This window comes from Manduca sexta, chromosome 21 (genome assembly GCF_014839805.1).
Source record: "Manduca sexta isolate Smith_Timp_Sample1 chromosome 21, JHU_Msex_v1.0, whole genome shotgun sequence".
Lineage (NCBI taxonomy): Eukaryota > Metazoa > Arthropoda > Insecta > Lepidoptera > Sphingidae > Manduca > Manduca sexta.
In genome coordinates, this window is record NC_051135.1 from 5,794,400 (window position 1) to 5,817,042 (window position 22,643).

Below are 22,643 nucleotides of genomic sequence, written 5' to 3' on the forward strand. Positions count from 1 at the left end.
ATAAATATTTTAACCCTCTTAGATATATACCAATTTTCAGTTCATCGTTCGTGTCAACTTTACCTACTTACTACGAGTGCGACCTAAACTTTACCTACTCAAAATGTATACCTAGTATCAGGATTTAGCATCAGATGTCAGTTTATGGTTGGTCTGACTTTAAGAGTAGGATATACCCAAACATTCTCATGTTAATTTAATCAATGAAACAATCGTTATTTTAATTCGAAAAATATATACTTAATTCAAAAAAATAATAATTATTCTATGGGCCAAAACACGATGCTAACAACTTCATGCGACCCTAAAAAACTCCAACTGAAATTTTGTTTTTTTAATAAAGCCAGTTAATAATATGCGTAAAAAGTACACTTGACTGACATAAAATATACCAAAAGCCAGAGGGTTTGAAGTAGCCTGACGTACACCTAACCGTTTGTGATAACCCTAATTGACACTAATTTTGGTACATATCTTTGTATTCCTCAATATTGTAACAATCACCTTCTTAATACACTCAAACTTGTCATTGCAGTTAATACGTGAAAGGTATTTTCTATAATATTAAACACTATCTACAATAAAAATAAACTACTAAGTTGTAACATAAAAAACAAGAAGTAAGCCGTAAATCCTAGATATGCCAATAATACCAGACACTATATCACGCAAGCATAACTAAAACGTACACGAAAACAAAATAAACAACAACAAACTTACAGTGTCGATTAAGGACCCAGTTAGTTCAGAACTAATGTTATTCACATTAAAATACAAGCTTAGCTGGATCAACTAGTACTGCGGTTGTAAACCATAACGGAGAGCAGTAAATCTGTATGCTAATAAGGCTTAGCCGGTATCGCTTTAGCTCTGTTTACAAGCGCCATACATGGACCGCAGAACGCGATAGACTTGTAAAATTGCCTGTCTTTACCGCAATAAATACATTCGCGTTGCATAATCGAACGGCGCCTGAATTTAAGATATTATCTGTATTAACGAGCCAAGGAAACTATAATGTATGCAGACGGTTGTCATTTATCCGATTTGTTTCTTAGAATCGATATGGGAATTTAAAAGTGATAATTTACATAGCTTCTTAACTATGCGAGGTAGCGTTAAGTCGATTTGCTTATAGATTCACGCTGTATTAATCTTTTTCTAGGCCAAGTCTGGGATAACACGTTCTCACAAAACCAACAAGGAGCAACAGCTTTTGCATTTCATGCAGTAAATGAAGATTACCAAAGATTTCAAAAATATCTGCTTCTCTGTTCCATAACCCATTTCATGATTGATGCATGGTAAAGCATCAAAACTAATTACTTCTTACGAGTAAATTTTATTAATGTCCATCAAGAGAGATAAGGGCTTACTATTAAAAGACTTAGTTACCTATTTGTCAGTTCTACAAAATAATTACCTTTGATGGAATCTATATGAATGTACGACGATATAGTTTGTTCCTATTATGAACAATGTAGCAATCGTTTCAAACACTACTTGACTTTAGGTTAGTAAATACACTACAATCAGGCGTAAATAGAAGCATATATCTTGAAACAAATATTAAAACCCTTTGTCGAATGTCGTCAATAAAATTGCGCCCGATGCTCTTTACATTTGCATGCATACAGCGGGCAAACAAGATTCTCTGTTATTTGAAGAGGAATGACTTTAGACTTCACTGACAAAAGCGTTACGTCTTGGTGAGAACAAATATATCTTGTCCAGGACGAGATGCTAGACTCAAGCTTTGTGTTGAGTTCACCAAGATTTTCGACAATCTAGGATTTTTCTGAGACTTAGAGAGTTCTGGTGAATACTTTTTTCAATAGAGGAAAGGTGATTGATACTTGGTTTTACAAACTTCCGCTTATATCAGTTCTATTATGCAAATATGAAGTGGCAATTGCACGATTTTGTGGAATATAAAATATGAAACAGCACTGATAGGCATTCCCCGTAACTGTTAACATCATAAAAATGCGTTTTATCTAACGCACCTTAGAACTCAGCTACTTAAAGAGGCATAAAAAATTGTTTTCCTTTTTATTTATATTATAATAAAAAATAATATCCTCCAAATACAACCGGATGTAATCATTCTAGTTATACACATCGTACAAAAGAAAGTGCGCAAGCTTCTCATAACGCTTTCATTTCAGCTGTCTTCATGAAAGAGCATTCTTGAAACTTTACTTTGTAAAAATGTCTTGTTCTTAAACAGGTGAGCTTTGCTTCGTGCTTGCAGTAAGATTAAAAGTAAAACAAAGATATATGACACAGATTTTACGTCGGGATGAAAATGAGATCCTTTGAGATCTTACTTTGAGTGTATCAGTAAAACGTGTAGGTACTTGTATGTCGGGTTTTTACCTATTACACAAAATTGTGTGAAAATCAAAGACATATTTGGAAATTAAATTACATCTGGCTACTTGTATAATATATAAAATTACTATAGTGCATGAGACATATTTTTAACTGAGCATTGATTGCGGTTTTGCCTGCTTGAAAAAACCTTTTTCGTATAAATGTTCCTAAATGACTAGCGGCCTACAGCAGCATTTGTACGCAAAGACAATATATTAAAATTCGGAATAATAAAAAAATAAAACGTAGCCTATATGTTAATCCAAGACAAAGTCTATCTGTGAGCTAAATTTAATCGAAATCCGTTTAGGGATTTCTGGGTGTACTGCTAACAAACATACCAACATTTAAAAATTCTACAAACATTCGCAATTATAATATTAGTAAGAAGTAAGATTATTATAATAATCAGTGATTTTATAAATAGGTGTGGTTTTGCGGCCAGTGTGGGTATAGAATACCGCACAGTTTCTTTCGCACATGGCGCCAGTAAATACCGTTTTTTTTACAAAGGCAATAAATTTGATTTAATCACCATATCCTTAATGGTATCTCATGATTTAAATTCTACCCAGTACCCAAAAACAGATACCAAAATATTTAACATTCAACAATAACTGAAAACTTTACAAGAATGTACAATACTAAAGGTCTTGGACGCAAATGGATTTTCCTTCAATTCGTCGCCATGAACAATTGACTGGCCGGTGACAGTGGGACTTGCTCGTTTATCATCGTCACGTTGACACAAGTACGGGAGGGCAATTAGTACTCCACTCGTATATCCGAACATCCGCCAATCAATATATTAGAACGTTCCGTTTCTGTTTACATACGAGCAATTATCTTTAGCTTGGAATCGATTGTTTCTTTCCTGGCTATTATTGTTTTCTCAGTTTTTCTTGCCTGGCTGTTATTGTATTCTTAGTGGATTGTTTGATTGATGTGTAACAAATAGATGCGTCATTAACTAACATTAAATTATGTTTGGTTTATTGGTATTTTGCAATATCCGTAATTATTGGTAAAGTTTAAATATTCATTGTTTGCTGCCATGCGTTACTTGTCCATTATAATCAAACTATTGATTTGAACACTTTAACATTATACTCTACAGCTTTATATATTTAAATAACATAAGAATCATCCAAAAAATATTTCCCAACCGAGGTCAACATGTCGAACAATGACGTTATCCGACCCGTCTGAAATAATTAAGGTAACTCCAACATGAACATGAACTTAAGCTTTGTGAAATCGCATCAAAATCAGTTTTAATTTAAATAAGCTTGATTTGGTTGGAGACGAGGCGCCGCTTCGACGCGTCGCGCAACTCTTCCGCGTTCATTTTGTACTTTCGCCATCGCTCTGACGTATCGACAAAGAACATATTTTGTTAATAAAAACGAGTACTTAATAATCTTTTGATGGACATAATGCAGATGTAATGTCATTGGCAGTCATTTAACGGTTACTTACTTGGACGGAATATGAATCATTTGCTATGTGAGTGAAATAAAATTATTAATCGGGTACTTGTACAATTTGTATTCGCATATGGCGCTGCAGAATTAGTTAATGTTGAATAAGCTTGTTTATTGTTGAATAAGTAATTCGATTATTATATTTTGTTCGACGTCTCACGATTTTAGAACCTTATTCATTATATAAAATGGGTGAAAACTGGCAGGTTTGATAACGTAAAACGGGTCTTATGATTCTGAAAATAAAGAGTCCCGTACTTGGAACTTATGAAATAGCGATACCCTCTATTACATCATTTAAGCGAAATATTTTTGAATAAATTATTCATAGTTCATTACACTTCTGACTGTTCATAACAAAGTTATTCATATCGAAATCAATAAAACAATCAAATTATAATATTTAACTGATACAACAATAAGTTGATTTATTACCTGGCATGTTACATTATAGCAATGGGTAAGTTTGGTTGTCTCGATGAATATTTATTAGAACGTAAACTGCCAACCTGAGTCTAAACAATGTAACTCCTTAATCAGCGACGTCAGTGTCAACCCTCGTCCGAGACCCATCCGTCATCGAATCAATAGACGCCAGTAGTCCGGCCTTTAACGGTCCGAGCCGGCCAATTAGAGCTAGAGTACGAAGTACCGACCCCAAGCATCGATGCTAAGCAGTGATTTAGTATTAGATGCCTCGATATCGATACAAGTCGAAGCAATAGAGTCTGAAGTATCGAAATTGTACCATACTCGGCATAGCATGCTTTTAAAATAGGCATAAAAATGTTTTGAAAAATAAAATGTTTCCTATCCTGTTTTTCTAGAAATGTGTGGAGTATCAAGCAAATTATCGACTTTCCGTTGGTGCTACAATATTTTAATTTCTAGTATCGATTTATTGGGTATCGCAAAAATTATCGATACTTGCTCAATCTCAATACTATCGTTCTCCAATTAGTGCTTGCCCGGACCCGCACGGATATCCGTCTATCGATTTGCGCGCAGCAATTACCCTTGCGTTATGCCCGGATGCATGCGGTTTCGTTTGCCCACCGATAGTTAAGGCCAAGACCGATTACAGTAATTGCGCATTTTGTACAACTTAATTGAGCAATTAGATTTACATATTACTATGAAAGAAACGCTGAATTATGCCTTTTATTTTAGAGAACAATGGTCACGCGGATTGGTGATGCGATGTTTTTAAAGAAATTGGCAGACCTGTATTATTATTAACTTTATATATACTATATAGAAATTATGGATTAAAGGTGTATGTAAGCAACAAATACACGTAATTCTAATAACATGAATAAAATCTTGATGTGAAATCAGAAGCAACAATTAATTCCTTTTAAAGTAGGTACACAAAAGACAAGCTTATCAAGTTGTCTCATTAAAGATTTTTAAGTACCCATATACCTTCTAAAGTGGTTTGCCGTCTCCTAGCCTCTAATGCATGGACGGTCTTTAGATTCTTGCCACAAGGGTCACCCATTCATAAAGAAGGAACGTGTAGTTTTCGCTGGCCACAGTGCACGAGTATGCATGGCCACGTTTAAATTAAATAGTTTAAAGGTAGCTTATGTGAATTTTGCATCTTTACTAATAGAAGTATCTTTAAATATTGCGATTAGGTTTTACATATTTTATGATTGTATAAAATATGTAAATATTTATTTAATACACATTTATTTTATTTAAGGTCCGTCTGGAAATCTTTTTGGGAAGCGTATGTTCTGCAGTGAACTGTATGTGGCTGATGATTATAATGATTTTATAAGTTTCATTATAATATAAAAGCTATCTTTAATTAAAATTATACCAGTGTATTGCAATTTTTTTTGGGTTCAGAAATTGTGCCAGGCCACTGGAATCGTAATATATTTGAACAATAGATACTTAGAACTTCTACTTTAGGTTACTAATATATTAATTGTGTCTGCTTATACAGCAGAATGATCATAGTAGGGATGATTTTGCTATGACCATTATGAACAATATACTCTTATCTAATATTTAACAAATATTCAGATCCTGCGTATATGTCGCATATTTCTTTAGTAATAATGATTAGCATAACATGATTTGTAATGGATAATCACGGATAAATTCGTCTACATTTTCATCCTACCCTCACACGATCACAACGAAGGACATTAACGCAATCTACGACCATACTTTAGATAATAATGGCCTTGTTTATAGGAACTCAAGCGCCTTAGAGTCAAGACACTCGAGGAAAAAATACATTCTGTATTTTCGTTACATTTCGAGTGATATCGGATTTTCGCCTCGGAGCGTTTTCTCGTATAATTCCATTTCATCGGGATTAAAAAGGGTCTTGTCGAATAAATTGATCGCATTAGCCATTGTAATTCTTGATGGAGGAGCACTAACTCGCAGTTTAATGTTTTTGAATTATTAATTACTTTTTGCTGGACATTTTAAAGGAAATGTTGATACTTCTTTGTAATGTCCATTTTATAGATATGCACAACTCAAAATGATATGAAATTTAATTATGAATATTATAAATATTCGTCTTGTTTCACGTGACTACTAACGTTTGTTTAAAAAGGTGTACTCTTTATTTTATAATTAGTATTTACCTACTAGGCGACTGGTCTAAGTCCTAACTCGTAGGCAACTTGCAATGGCATCATCATCACAAACTGTATCGATATGACTAAAAACATTCTTATTAAAATGTTGTAATACTGAAACATTAAAACTAAAACGCATAAACTATTTATTCATTATTATAAGTAAAACAAAAATCTGTTCTTATAATAAATGAAATTTGCTGCAAAGATGAAAGACTGATACAGCTCGAGGGCTGCAAGCCTGCAGGGATATTTGCGTTTGGCACAGTGGTAATACAATTTAAAGTTTTGGAGCCCACATGAGCCTCCGTCTGGTTGCCATGGCAACGCCCTACGGCCCGCTCGCAAAATTTTGGTAAACGCGCCACGTGTAGGGATAAAGGAAACGATTTTCCGTCGAGATGAATATCATTAGGTAATCTTACGATCGAACTCCCATGCATTGTCAATACACTCCAGGCGATATTTAAAGTATTTCCATTTATTTTTTCAGACACTTTACCTAACTTTTTTTTTAATGCCTTGAATGACGAGACTAGCTTACCGTTCGCCTGATGGCAAGCAATACGACAGCCAATAAACAGTAGAAATACCATCCAACACCTTAAATTACAAACTATTGCTTGGTATTCCACTGCGCCCGTTATCGTCAAACATGAGATGTTAAGTCTTATTATGATACACTGCCTACAATATCCTTCAAACTGGAACACAACAGTAACTACACACTACCCAGACAGGCTCTCACATACGAGAGATCTATCACTAGTAACTGCCACCTACCTTCCAAATTCAAAACTTGCAAGAAAGAGATTTGATATAAGAACTTTTTGTACAGTTTCGCCCGCAATTTTCCCTAATCCTACAGTATAAAGACAAATAGACAAACTATTGAAAAAGGTCCACACAGCCACTCTTTATCTAGGTGATGTATCAGGTCACGATGAAAAAAGAATCGCCACTAGGTAACGTCCAACCCTCTTTATTTACAGCGGGGATTTTGTGATTTGAGTTCGGATTTTCCCGGCGCTATCTGCGATGACGTCCTACCTTAATATTGCTTTTATTCGCATGGTTTGGTTCTGTATGGATATTTTAAATATAAATATTGAGCGGATAAAGGCGTTTTTACGTTGGTTTCCAATGAAATATAATGCTGGTGGTACGAAATATTTTATATCCGCCGAGACACCGTACACAAGGTGTTAAAATCCTTCATAGTGATCCACTTAAGTATGTCGCGTTTCGGAATCAGCCTGTGTATCCGGTTCCAACAGACCAGCATAATTTTGTCGACTGTTGAAGGGTAATCATCTTTCGTCAGTCGACATTCTATTGCTCCCCACTCCACTTACCATCAGGTGCAGTGGAGTCACTTTGCTGTAACCATATAAATAAAATGTATATATAAATCTGTCAAACTAATTATAGTATCTTGCATGTTTCTACAAATCTAATCTCATATATTTCTTTAATTTTGAGTACTACAAATAAATAAAATAGTGACTATGTAGTTTATACTTTGAGATAATACTTGCTCAATTTGAATAAAGCAAAATTTATTCAAATTGCGCAAGATCTCCCTAATGATGAAAAAAACATAGATAGGAAAACCACAATTACTTATTTCTTATTAATCAAATAAAAATCAAAACTGTGCAACAAAAATATACGAATCAAAGAGATCTTTATAAAAGGTAGAAACGAGGAGGTAAATTTATATTGTCTATTGATAGCAAAAGGAGCGAGAGCAAGAATCCAGGATAAATCCCGGCTTAGGAAATAGTCTGGAGCGATGTCTTTTAGACAAAGGATGCTCTTTGTTAGGAGATATTTTTATTCCACTTTAAATTTTGAGAACATTTAACGTTTACTTTTATTATTTGGAAAACTATTACGAATAGAGATTAAAGAAGGTCAAAACTTGACACATATATATTAGATTATACTTTATATTGATTTTATATTAACGGATAATTTTTTTTTTTTAATTTTAACCAATCTTGAAGACGTAACATCCCTTAATAAAAGATAAGTATCAGAATTAATAACTTTACAAAAATCGGACGAATGGCTTCTAAGGTGACTATTAGAGTACAATCAGACGAATAAGGCGTTGCCAACTGCTTTCTAATTCTACTTATCAATCCATAAACAATCATACCAACAGCTTTTATTGAAGTGACCCCAGATCGAACATATAGTGATCGCTTAAGGGCAATGTTCTATTAATCAGTTATTTAAAAACGAGAAAGCATATAAGTCATATTACAATATAAATGAAATGTACTGTTGCAATACAAATACAATGAGCTGCTTTAACAAAAACAAAATCTGTATCATGCACTGTACTTCATACCTTAAACTGATTTTGAAAAGCGCAACACTAGAGTTTCTAGCCTGTTGTGTTTATGGTGAGAATTGTTTTCCGAAGGGGTGGCATAGTTAATATTGACGGAATCTAAATAATATATAACATTTTACAGATCTATATACATATATAAAAATGAATCCCTATTTCCCTTGGTCAGGCCATCACGCGTGAACGGCTGGACCGATTTCACAATTTTTTTTTGTTGTGTTTGTTATTGTCAGGAGAAAGTTCTTATGAAAGAAAAAATTCAAAAAGTTGCTCGGAAAATTAGAAAATTTAAGAAAACTTAACGAAAATATTAATTTTATATAACTGTTAATTGTTTGAAATAACTGTCGGCGATTGACAGAATACGCGCTGCAAATTCATAGTTAAGACGGGAGCTGTTGTTTAACCGTCGATCATGCGAGGAATTAAATTATTAAAAATAGAAATATTACAGTAATTGTTCTTCTGAAGTGATGAACGTGTGAAATGTACTATATTTCTTATGTGGTAGTGTTATCCAGATTTAATATAAAGTATTTACAGTGTATTTAACAATAAAAAAAAAAACTCAGTGAATAACGTAATAATTTCATCCATAATAATATTCTACAGTGAATATAAAATAGCATGATAAATAATACTAATGTAAAGCAAAGGTACAGTGTTTATTAACAAATTAAATTGTTAAACTAAAGAAACATTGCAAAAAAAAAAACGTTATAAAAAGTGTAAACAATATTTAAATTAGTAAAGTGCAACGGTCAACAATTGATAGAAAATAAATAAATATAGGTACATAATTTCGTCAAAATACGCGGTGAACATATCATAGCCGTCGACCGTCACAGGGCTGCAAAGTTATGCGGCAGGTGTTCAAATCCAATTGGAAGTGACTGGCCGTTTTTGAGATTAGTTTTTGCTTTATTTTTATATTTTTTTTCTTAAAAAAGAAATACTGCATGGACTAAAATTATTTCAATTACAAACGATGAATTTCTTAGAGAATATTACGTTTCGTCGCAGGCGATCAAGATCATATTCTAATGATAGTATGATTACCAATACACTAGATGGCACCACTGCTTCTAATTCAGTCATTTCTGATGAAGATGAAAGCGATAATGGACAATTATCAATTTTAACCGAAAAGATTAAGGCTCTCTCACTACAATTACATGATGCTCAAGAAGAAATACAAATATTAAGTTCCGAGAATATTAAACTAAGAGAAATTAATGATGAATTAAAAAAAGAAAACGAATTATTAATAAAAAATAAAGATACTCCCTGTTCTACGCATCAACAGAATAATAAACTAAAAAAGATTATTACAACAAACAGCAAGAAACAAACAAGATGTAGTGAAAATTTATCGCATAACAATAATTTAGAATCTTCGCAAAAACAGAATCAGTTAGATATTCCTCACATTGAACAAACACAACACCTTAATAGTTCGAAAATCCTTAAAAATACCGAAAAAAATGAAATGTGTATTATAAGCAGTAACAAAAGGAATAAAATAACTCAAATTACAGAAGACACTTTTCAAGATACATTTAATTTCTGCCACTATATAAAACCGAACACTGGAATTTGTGACTTAATTCGAAACATAGAATGCCAACTCAAGAATTACTCAGAAAAGGACTACTGCGTGTTGTTGATTGGTGAAGCAGACTTCATCACATTTAAGGATTATAATAACATAGTGTCTATTTTACGCGAAACATTACTGAAGTATAAACATACAAATATTATTATATGTGTTCCAACCTATAAATGCAAAAATTATTGTAATTTATATAACAAAAGAATAGAATATTTTAATAACCTATTATATTCAGATAACTTAAAGTATGAATATGCATATATTGTCGACTCTAATTTAAATCTTAATTATAACTCTACAATGTTTTCTGAACTACATGGTAAGATAAATAACCGAGGCATGATGGACATTTTTAAAAATATCGAATTATTAATACAAGACATAAACTATTACAGAATACACTACTATCAACACGACCCTAAACCTGAAAAATCCAACGATAATATTATAGAATTAGATCACAATAATTGTAATCAACAAGAACAGTTATTTCGTATATAATTCCATTAAAATACTTCATCAAAATATAACAGGATTAATAACTAAGTCAGATATGTTAAATTTACACCTTGATGATTTGTCTTCAAAGCAAAAAAATGTTGATATTATTTGTATAACAGAGCACAACATCAAACAGGGCCATGAACATATACTGTACATCAAAAACTATCATATAGCCTCCTGCTATGCAAGAGACAAGAATAGGGGTGGCACATGTATAATGATAAAAAATAATAGTCATCAATACAAAGATCTGCAAGAAGTTACAAAAACATCAATGACAGGAGTAATAGAGTGTTGTGCTATTGAACTAATTGTACATAAATTGGTAATTCTCTGTGTTTATCGTATTCCCCATAACAACTCAGTAATGTTCAATATTTTCTATGAGAAATTACATTACATACTAACAAAAATAATAAATTTAACTAATAAAAATATAATCATATGTGGTGATTTTAACATTAACATTTTAAACAGGAACAAAAAGACTTCGGATTTTGAAAATTTTTTGTTAGAATTTAATTTAAAACTACAACTTAATAGTCCAACAAGATTAATAAGTCAAACATGTCTAGACAATTTTGCTCACAATAAAACTAGGAATAGTACTTGTGATATTTTAGACCTCGGTCTATCTGATCACACTGCGCAACTTTTAACATATCCAGTAAAGCAAACTTTCAAATATAACTATTGGCGAGTAAAAAGACGTGATTACAGTAAGGAAAATATTCATAAATTTAAATCATGTATCTCTAGCCTCTCCTTCTCTGATATATACAACACTAATGACCCTAACAACGCTTATAACGCATTCATACATATTTTCCTACTATTTTACAATCTTTGTTTTCCATATGTAATAAAAACAATTAGTTTGCGGAAAAATCCAAGATGGATAACACCAGGTATAAAGAAATGTGCAAAGCGAAAAGAGATCTTCTATGGGAATACAGGCTTAATAAAAGCGAGGATAGTAAATATCTCCTAAAGAGCTATACCACCAGACTTAAAAAAATAATTAAACTCACTCAATTGGCTCAAAACAATCATTCAATTTTATCTTCCAAAAATAAATCTAAAACGACATGGAACATTATAAATAGAAACAAATATAATTTACCTCAACAATCCATATCAAATCTCATACATGAAAAGGAGAATATTACAAACCCTATAAAAATCGCCACAGCTTTTAATGATTTTTTCATAGATCAAACTAATACACAGCAGACTATGAAATCGTATACAAACAATAAAATCAAAAGAAATGACTCATCTATTTTTATACCGCCTGTAGTTTCCTCAGATATAATAAATATTATAAGTAATTTAAAAAATAAAAATAGTACTGGTCCAGATAAAGTATCAACAAAAATAATTAAAAGTGTTTCTCTAACAATAGCTGCTCCTCTTAGTCACATTATTAACCTTTGTATACTTAACGGAGTATTCCCGTATAAATTAAAGCACTTAATAATAAAACCCTTGCATAAAAAAGAAGATAAACAGATAATGAAAAATTATAGACCTATTGCTCATTTATCAGTCTTTTCTAAAATATTCGAGAAGGTAATTTATAATTCATTTTATTGCTTTTTCGAGAAATTCAATATTCTTTGTGAAGAACAAAAAGGTTTTAGAAAAAATAAAACATTGATAGGGCCATTTTGACTTTTTAAAATTATAGTAGATAACGTAGACAAAAGAATCCCTGTATGCTCGATATTCATGGATATGACAAAAGCATTCGACTTTGTCAATCATCAGATTCTTCTACATAAATTGGAAGCTTATGGCATACGAGGTAATGCATTACAGCTTATATCGTCTTATTTAAGCAATAGAACTCAACATAGCGAAATAACAAAAATCTGTTCAATTTCTAAACTAGAAAAGACATATGCGTCTAATTCACGAAAAATTACATGTGGTATACCACAAGGAAGTGTCCTTGGGCCACTTTTATTTTTAATATATATTAACGATTTGCCATTAAATGTAACTTATCCTATAAGCCTCTTTGCAGATGACAGTACAATAACAATAAAATGTATGAACTACTCAACATATGAAACAGAAATAAATAATGCTCTAAATCAGATTATTACATGGCTAGAAAATAATCAACTTAAAGTTAATTTGGAGAAAACTACAGTCATGCATTTTTCTCAAAAAGCCAAAAAAAGTAATGACATCAAAATTAAATATCAGGAGCATATTATAAGGGACACTGACAATACTAAGTTTTTAGGAGTACACATAGACAACAGATTAACATGGAAAAAACATACTCAAATGTTATGCAAAAAACTACACAAGTATTCATATGCCCTTCATCAACTTTCCAAAATAGTAGATAAAAAGGCAGTTCTGACTGCATATCACGGATATGTCGTTAGTAACTTACGTTTCGGTATAATATTTTGGGGTAATTCCAGTGATTATAAATCCGTTTTTGTGGCACAAAAAAGATGCATACGCGCAATTTGCGGCATTAAGTCAAAAGATAGCTGTGTGCCATACTTTAAGTCACATAAACTTTTAACTTTAGCATCCCTTTATATATATGAAGTTGCCATTTTCGTAAAAACGAATCCTAATTTATTTATTATAAACTCACAAATACGTACTTGCAAATTAAGAGAGGACAATCTCTTAAGTATTGAAGTCTCCAGAACCACCTTAAAACATAAGAGTATATACTGTATGGCAATAAAAATATTTAATAAAGTACCTGAAAACATAAAAAATCTAAACATGCAAACATTTAAAACAAGGCTACATACATTACTTATAGAAAAGTGTTACTACACTATACAAGATTATTTACAAGATTCACTCATTGTTATTACTACATAATGTGTTACTGCTAGAAGAATATTATTGGAGATACTGTTATCCTACTTAACAACTTAATATTTATTAACCTGTTAATACTTAAAATTAAGAAGGTTTATTGTTTTGTTTAAGCTATAAATATACTAAGTTTATAATTCTGTGTACCTATTCATATATATTTTATTTGTTCTGCCAAAGGTTACGTATTTGCTTTAAACTTATTACTTAAATTCTAATCTAGATCTAAGCATCTATTTTCCAAACATTTATATGCTACGAAAGCAGATGTCGGCGAACTCTATCGTAATTACTTAAGACCAATGTACCTATTTACCCGATATCATGAATAAAAAAAAAAAAAAAAAAAAAAAAAAAAATTTGACAACGGATCGGTCGGATCAACTAGTTTAAAATAAATTCAATTATTATTATAATCACGTATGAGTCCATACCCTTATTCAAACTGAATATTAGAATTAACTTAAAACAACGCATTATATTTTAAAACATACCATAACTTTTATTACGTAAATAAAACTCAATATTCACGATAACAATAACACATTATATAACATAAACAATGAGATTTAAAAGATTTTGGCGCTGTTTATTATTTTACAAAAAGCTTTTATAAATTGGCTTGATTTATGAAAACAATGAACTTCCTGGTGTATCCGAAATTACACACCCACGTGGAAGGGAGAGCGTCCGTTGAGCAATTAATCTAAATTAAACCGATTAACCCTTTTCCAGTTATTGCTCGAAATTCATACATAAATCATTCAGCTTTCGAGTTTGAGTTATGGTATCTAATTTTAATAAAAATGTAGGTAAGTGTTCCCCAAGTATATCGATAAAAGGAATCTGCACGTGGAAAAAGAAAACGAATGCAAGAAATCTAGACGAGGAACTGTAGATTGTAAAAGGTTTTTATATCTATGCCTAGATCTGTATCTTTATGTTTAACGAAACTCATTTAAGTGGAAATACGATAGTATTCCTCATGACAGGAGCTAATAGGTAAGTAGGTAGTTAATTTTAGCATGAAATACACTATCCTCAATGTAGTAAATGTACAGAGTACAGATGACCTAATTAAAGACAAAGAATAACTATGAGTCATTGTATGAAAATAATACATGTAATCAATAATATAAAACTAACCTACATTTTAAAAATAGAAAATACATTTTAAACAAAGATATTAAAGAATCTAATTTGTGCTACTATTAAGAATTAAGTCATAATCAATTCCAAGAAATAAAACAAAAATAAATTGACGATATCATTCTGTGGGCTGTTAAAATGCGGTCCATGCTCTTTTATTCAACTATAATTATCGCTGAAATTCCATACCTTTTTAGCAGCGTTAACACCTCAGATGTCAGTGCCTTGTAATTTTATATCACAAGTACTTGATCACTATCAGAACGGTAACAAGCAAATGACAACAGTAATTACAACTTAAGCAGGTTTCCATAACTTATTTAAGTTTAAGGAGTGAAAATAGCTATTAAAAGTTTCAAGTCTCGGATTGTTCCGAGTTTCTTTTTGCAATTCGTTTATACGTCAGCGGCACCGGCGAGTTTGACAATTGAGCGACGTGAAGATTAATCACATTGTTTTAAGGAAAATGAGAAGTACATTTCAACATTGTTAACCGGGTTTTAAATCGCGTCAGCACTTTTCAAAACTTAAATGATATTAAACTTACTAAGTACCTGCGTGCTTGTTATTCTTGTTAATGCTTCACGTTTGACGTTATTATGTGGTAATTTTGAATATCAGACTGTATTTTATTTTAATTGAGTATACGTTCACACTAATGAACAAAGGTCTTGATCTTCTGAATATCGCTGTACCACAAGCGGCCGCGCTACTCGTTAGTCCAATAAGGATGAGTATCCAAATACCCTCGTCTATAGTCAATATGGTACACCAAGTTTGGTGTAGTGAATTCTCGCTCGAAGATGTTAGTAACATTAAAATATTGATTTCTAATGTTTACGCAAATGGTAGACATTAAAATAAAACTATTCTGCGGAATTTATCGAGGTTTTTATGTTATAATTGTCTCCCGATGTTTCGAAGACTTTGCAATCTTCGTGGTCACGGGCAGACGAAGACGCGAAGGTTGCAAAGTCCCCGAAACGTCGGGACAAAATTATAATATAAAAACCGCAATAAAATCCCCATAACAGTTTTATTTTAAAGTTCAAATACTCCCAGATGTGTACTTAGCCCACGCACACATGTACATATGTGCACACATTGCTCATCCTTAAATTATTTCATACATGGTACTACATACATGATAATATAAACATAGCAAACAGAATACAATCGAATCAATTGACCATTGTTTCCGCTCCACGTACACGTAAACAATGCACATATTTACCCAAATTAGAAAGTTAAACAAAAGACAGGGCATTTACAAATCGTCATCATTAACGCCAGTATTAGCAGACATGAGTGATCTGAAGTTGTTTTGGTCAAAATAGCTAGTGTCGTTTTGAGGTTATCGCTTGTCGGTTACTTACTTTAGTCATTCGATGTGTACCAGCGTTGCTGCAAACTTGGACATCGCGCTATGTGAAATGATATAGAAATGCGTTTAGTGTCTCTGTGTATTATATTTGTCATTGTGTTTTGTTTGTGCGAGTGTAAAGACATGATCATTGGCGACACGGTGCACAGGAAAATGGTCTTTCACCAGAGAGTGAAGGACTTTGCAATACCCTTCAAGAAGAGGATTAAAACTTTGTCGTACTCGGATCCTGAGAAAAGAATGATTAAGGTATGTTTCGCTGCAATAATAAAATAAATACCTAATTGAATCGAATTTGCAGGCGATTTTATTATTCAAAAATGTAATAACAATATTTAAAATACATAAATATAATAACAAGAATTATGTAGTTAATATAACATTTCAATTATTTTTATTGTATTAAAATCTTAAATGAGGGTAATTTTAAAAACTTTCATAATATTATATTCTGACTATGTCTAGAAATAATAACAAAGCAAGTTTTTGATTGGGTATACTTAATGAACATAATTATTTTATTACTCTGTTTGTAGAAAGTTATATTTTTCAATTTTATTTGTAGGTATATCGTTTTAGAACTATTTTTTGTTATGATCGCCTACATAATAATATAGAGTTGAAAATCCATAGGTGTTGTTCATTATATGAAACAATTCTGGGGTATAATTTATTTATTTATAAGCAGGTACTTGATGTTTACCTACTATGGGGAATATGACATAAGTTCTTTAAATAATGCTTACGTAGATTATACATAGCACCCGTTTGATATTAAAAATAATCGCAACCTATAAATACAATTTTAATCATGGATGAGATCACGAACGTCTCATACTATGTTTATTTACATTCTAATGTTAGATCTCAATATTTGGAATGGCTCAAAACACCAACGTCATTATGTAGGCTACAGTAACATAATGTTATAATTTTCCAAACGAAACTTCGAGATTTCCTCGTCATTGCAACAAGAAACGAAGTTGTTGAACCACATTTTTTATTATTTCATAATGGCATACCGAACGTATTTTTGAGTGGTTACGTAGTTTTGTTGCGTTATGTTTATGTAACTTCATACACATGAAGATTTAGCAATACATTCATATATTAAATTGAATGTTTCAATATTGATACTTGGTTTACATCGTGCCAATATTTGATGCCGTATTGTGGCAATCTGGAAATTATTTCCCTGATTATTGTTATAGGTCAAAATTTTAAGCTAATAGGGTTTACATGAGACATAATTTTTCCTTGGTGACCGATTGCTCAGTAGTCACTCATTGAACCTGGTACCATTACAATTTCTCTAACGTAAGCGACGTCTGAATTAACTTCTCTTCGCCATACTTTTTACAAACTGTCTTCTGACATGTTTTACTTTAAATTAGGTCTTAAAAGGTAATTCGCTGCAGGCAATTAGTTGGCGTACCTAACATAATTGACATTCTAAATTTCATATATCCTAAGTAAATGATATTATATGTTTAAGTACGGAAGCCTTAGTTTAAATACGTAGTTTTCTCTTTAACACATTGCCGACGGAAGTCTGCAATGTGTGTGGTCATATTTAACTTACTTATTTAAAAAATCTTACAATTAATGCACATAATCAGGTTTATTATACTCGTAAGTAAGAAATTAAGTTAGTTTCCGCAATTGAGTCGCGGCGTTCACCGTTTTATTATGCAATTGTTTTTTAATTACTTTATTATCACGCTCAGTCTTATTTTACTGTGAATCATCACTGGCTTTAATACATTTTGCAAGTGAAACTTCCAATTTTAAAGCAATGATCAGTGTTTAAAATTATTTTAAAACCTTAGGTTTTTTTTTTCATGATTCGATATTTTCTGTTGGATAATAATATATTTGACGACACGTTTATTAAGAATAAGATTCTTTTGACGATTACAGATTAAACCTAAATCTTTGTCATAGACTATTTAATTATTCAACAAATAATAAAAAACAAAGCACCCTTTCGTTACTTTACTTATTAATTGTTCACATTTCTTTTAACTAATATGGCTTGAATGTAAAAATGGAAAGCCAGCATGTTCGTGAATAAACCACTAGAAATGCTAGCCCTAACCACCATATCCTACTATATAGTTATCATTTCAGTAACCGACTTGCTTGCTGTTATATACCCTGGATTACCTCGAACATTACACACAACTGCGTTAAAGCCTTACTATCTTAGCGGAATGATATTTTGTGGGTATACTGTTATTAAAGTGATCACATGACTCTTAGCTTCTAGATTGGTTACTTTAAATTCTTTAAAACTGACAAGAGATATGAATTTGTTTCTAAAACACTACAATTCTATGATAATAACAGTTGTTGCATGTTTTGAACAAGTTGATAAAGTCTGCGCGACGCCAAGTCCTCAGATTAGTTCAATCTTAATCCTGTGAAGTTTGGTAGCAATCGAACCACCAGAAGTAATTTGGCTAAGGATAATTATTAGCCCTATCCGTGTGAAACCGGGTCGGGTCGCTAGTTTATGTATAAAAATACAAGGGACTGTAGCCGAGATGCCTTTCTACAATCGTTAATTGAATTGAATGAGCTAATCTAGCGTTAGAGATATTGTTAGGATATGTTGTTTCATATAATTATTATTATATGTTGTTTCCATACATTATTTCTGTTTTCTTTTAAATTTAACGATTGTAGAAAGGAATCGTGGTGACGGCTCAAGGATAGTATTGTACTAGTTATATTCTAATTAGCGTGTGAATTATGACTCATCTTACCACGTCGCGTCTACTGCTAATAAACTTGTGATGAAATAAATTTAATAGCTTATTGCTAAATGCTAAATACGGAACAAGGGTACTTGTGAAACAAGGAACTAGCAAAAAATAGTTATATACAAAAACCGACTGTTATGAAAAACATTGCTATCCCAAAATATATACATTTTGTTATAAACAATCTAACGTTTAACCGAATGGTTAAAGTTGCAAAAAATCGCTGGATGCCGACCACTTTTAACAGGTCATTTTGAGATTTTTCGGTGAAGGCCCATATTCAGCAATGGACATGTCATATGGATAATTTTGATGATTATATAACGCTGCTAGAAGCTAATTACATGTCTAGTATTAAAATGATTATGTAAAACCGTCTTTATACATTACTATCTTCTTTCCAGGGCGTGGCAGCAATAGACAACGACTTCTCTCATGCCAGCGCGAACATAACCGAAGGTGGAGTGGGTTACTCGTACGTCACAGTAAGAATGAAAAGCCAGAGGCATCATCCGCTCAACTTCGAAGTGGAAATATATGTCTAGTCATAAAAAATATTGATCCACCGGTGCTGTTAGTTATTCGATTGTGTGAGATTCATCATATAGCCGAGATGCCTCTACGAAAAAAGAAATATTCTTTTGCTGGCTATTTTGTTGGTCTATGTAAGCGAGAGGTATGGAAGAATTAAAATATAGGTAAACAGAAGATAAGACAATACAATTCTTGAAACAAACCTTACGTTTCTAAATCTGCTAGTATACCAAACTGTAACTATAATTTTTATTAATAAGAATCTCATTTTAAGTGTTATTCGTCTATGTATATTTTGTATGATATTAATCTTTATTAACCTATACTAATACTATAAATGCGAAAGTTTTGGTAGAAGTTTGTTACTCCATCACTCCAGAACGGCTGAACGAAATATTGGCGCAGGGATAAATTTATAGTCTGAAACAGGACATATGATACTTTTATTTTGGAAAAACTTTTTCACGCGGACAGAGCCGTGAGCAAAAGTTAGTATTAAAATAAATAACCAAAAAATATTCGTAGCAAATTGGTTTAATGTAAAATAGAATTGTGAATCCATTTACAATTGTATTTTAGTAGTCATGCACGACGTATCTAAGTATTTCATTACTTATATTGTTCACATTTCCGTCTGTCCCGATATACGTTGCCAATAACATTTTAATAATAGGTATGAAATCATCCACTGTATTGTTGCGTTATGAATTTTATTTTAGTTTAATATTTACTGATAAAGTTGGGTGTATTTTGAATAATATAGACAAACCAAACCATATATTTACGCATTCATTTAATCTCATGTATTAGTTAGTGAAAATTCATAACAATTTTTAGTTAAGACGTGTTATAGAAAATATTAAAAGTAGATCTGTGATTTTCTTTTAAAATCGAAAAAAAATTAAATGAAGTAATTTATATGAACTTGGATACCTAATATTTAATTTATTCGATGAGGTAAACTTACTATCGTATTCACAAACGTTACTTAGTAAAGTACGCATCAATGCTATGATAAGTCTGATTAATAAAGCTTATAGTATGACAGTCTTTGAAGTGTAAAGGCATACGAGGGTAGTCATTGGCATGTTGAGACAGAAATTTAATTCAGTTGCCTGTCAAATAAACAAAGCTAAACAAACATTGAAACAAAATTATTTTTCGGGTTTTATCGTTAAAACCGCGATAAAATGCGAAAAATATTTTTATTTCGGTATCTAAAATTCGCGTGAACATGTAAGCTAAACAAAGCCAAAGATAACTATGAAATTGCCGATACTGTGCGTTCGGTCGCACTGCGAGTCCTCATAGTATTGTTTGTGAATACGGGTAATAATTACACTCGCGTCAATTTATTGGTACCATGTTTGAACCTCAATAATATTACCAACATTCAAACTATATCTTAGTATATTTTTAGTAGTTGAAGAATCTAAGTTTATATAGTTTACCATAAATAATAGTCACGTATTGCTAGTAAAATATTTACAAATACATCAGATGATCGTTAACAATCAGTCTATGCTATTACTGAGTAATAATTATTTCGTCTATCATTGTTTTTGTTTGAGAATTGTCCGAGCGAAATTTTGTAAACAAGCATTCGTCACGTCTTCATATCGCGGGTTGAGAAAAACAAACTTTAACGGAACTGAACTAAATACATTTGACACAAATACACTTTTGGATATCCGCGTAGTTTAATTTTACGACTTAAGTTGATGTTAATACATAAACAATTGAACTGTTGAAGGATGTTAACTTTATGAAAATTATAAACAAAAACGCCCATTTGATTGAGTAATACTGCGTATTACAATAAATCTGTAGTGTATGAATAAAATGTCTGATTGTGAAATTTAACCTAAGATAATTGTATTACAAGAAATTGTTAACGTAGAAGGTATCGCAATATTTTAAACTCTAAACTTATTAATATCGTGCTATCAAAACTGCATAAGTGTTATTAACTCGAGGAACTGCATGCAGTTATAGATTGTTATTCAGGAAAGGATAAAATGAAATGTACACCAAGTACTTATACCATCTTCTTTTCAAATATATTTCATCCAGATTTGTCAATCACATCCAAAATAATAGGGATTATTATTGACAATAAGGATGAGTTTTATTTATAATTTCTTTATTCATTTCCTGAATAATATTTTAATGAAATCGGCTGGCGTAGTGCTATATCAACATAGCGCACAAAATACAGTTCGATAACTGCAGTCCAATCCGACTGCGGATAACTTCGTGCAGTTCAACGCAGCTTTCTTCAATCTATTGATAGCCTGATATTAGTCACAAATGGTATCGCAGCATCTTTCAGAAAGTCATAAGTGGCAAGTAGCGTGATGTGCCTAACTTCAGTGTAAATTTTTGGTGGGAGCTGAAACTCCATAAAGAGCTAGCTGCAGGCATACTGTTGGTTTGATAATATATCATATGGGGCATTCCACGTGAAGCGGGCACGAAAAAAAACTCGATGTCTCAGATTTTCGTAATATTTGATTATGTTATACCTGTATATGTCCTCGATCCAGATACAAAATATTATTAAAGTATAAAGCCTGGCAAGCGAGTTAAAGGACTTTGAAGTTTTGACTGGCCGGCTGGTATACGCCACTTCGAATCCAATTATCAAGTTTTTAAATGTTACAATAAAATAAATAAAGCAATGAAATAAATACTTCATTTAATGAGCTTTTTATTGTATTTTTGGAAAATCAAAATTTTTTTTTCTTTGAAAAAAATGTGTTTGAAAGTTTCAAACTTGAATTTCACAAAGTTGGCATATTTATTATTTTTTTATTTTTTTTCTAAAAATAGCTACTATTGTATAGATAATCCCTGCGAAGTTTCATAATGGGCTGAGAAGTAGTTTAGGAGCTAGACCGATTACAGTGCCGAAGCGCGGCGGTCGCCAGAAAGAGCGAAATTTCAATTAAACTAAATACTTTCGATTAGACTATTTTATCATGTTTTGCATCGCTCTAACGATT

At 31.8% G+C, this 22,643-nt stretch overlaps 2 protein-coding genes across 5 annotated transcripts in view; one reads left to right on the forward strand and one right to left on the reverse strand.

Annotated features, from left to right (window-relative positions):
* The window catches only part of LOC115445026 (netrin receptor DCC), a 38,753-nt gene extending 23,065 nt beyond the window's left edge, over positions 1-15,688 (reverse strand). For 2 of the 4 annotated variants that reach the window (XM_037440997.1, XM_037440994.1), the window contains exon 1: positions 13,581-13,631. The gene's annotated coding sequence lies outside the window, so the exon portion shown is untranslated. Of the gene's footprint in view, positions 1-13,580; positions 13,632-15,144; positions 15,486-15,509 lie in introns of those variants that run through there. The other 2 variants (XM_037440995.1, XM_037440996.1) reach the window with 2 other exon arrangements.
* A 385-nt stretch (positions 15,689-16,073) lies between these two features.
* On the forward strand, positions 16,074-21,535 carry LOC119190015. The gene is made up of 2 exons (XM_037440998.1): positions 16,074-16,588; positions 19,509-21,535. Exons 1-2 carry the CDS (start codon positions 16,400-16,402, stop codon positions 19,647-19,649), a joined length of 330 nt encoding a protein of 109 aa, XP_037296895.1. The 5' UTR covers positions 16,074-16,399; the 3' UTR covers positions 19,650-21,535.
* Positions 21,536-22,643: the final 1,108 nt, after the last annotated feature.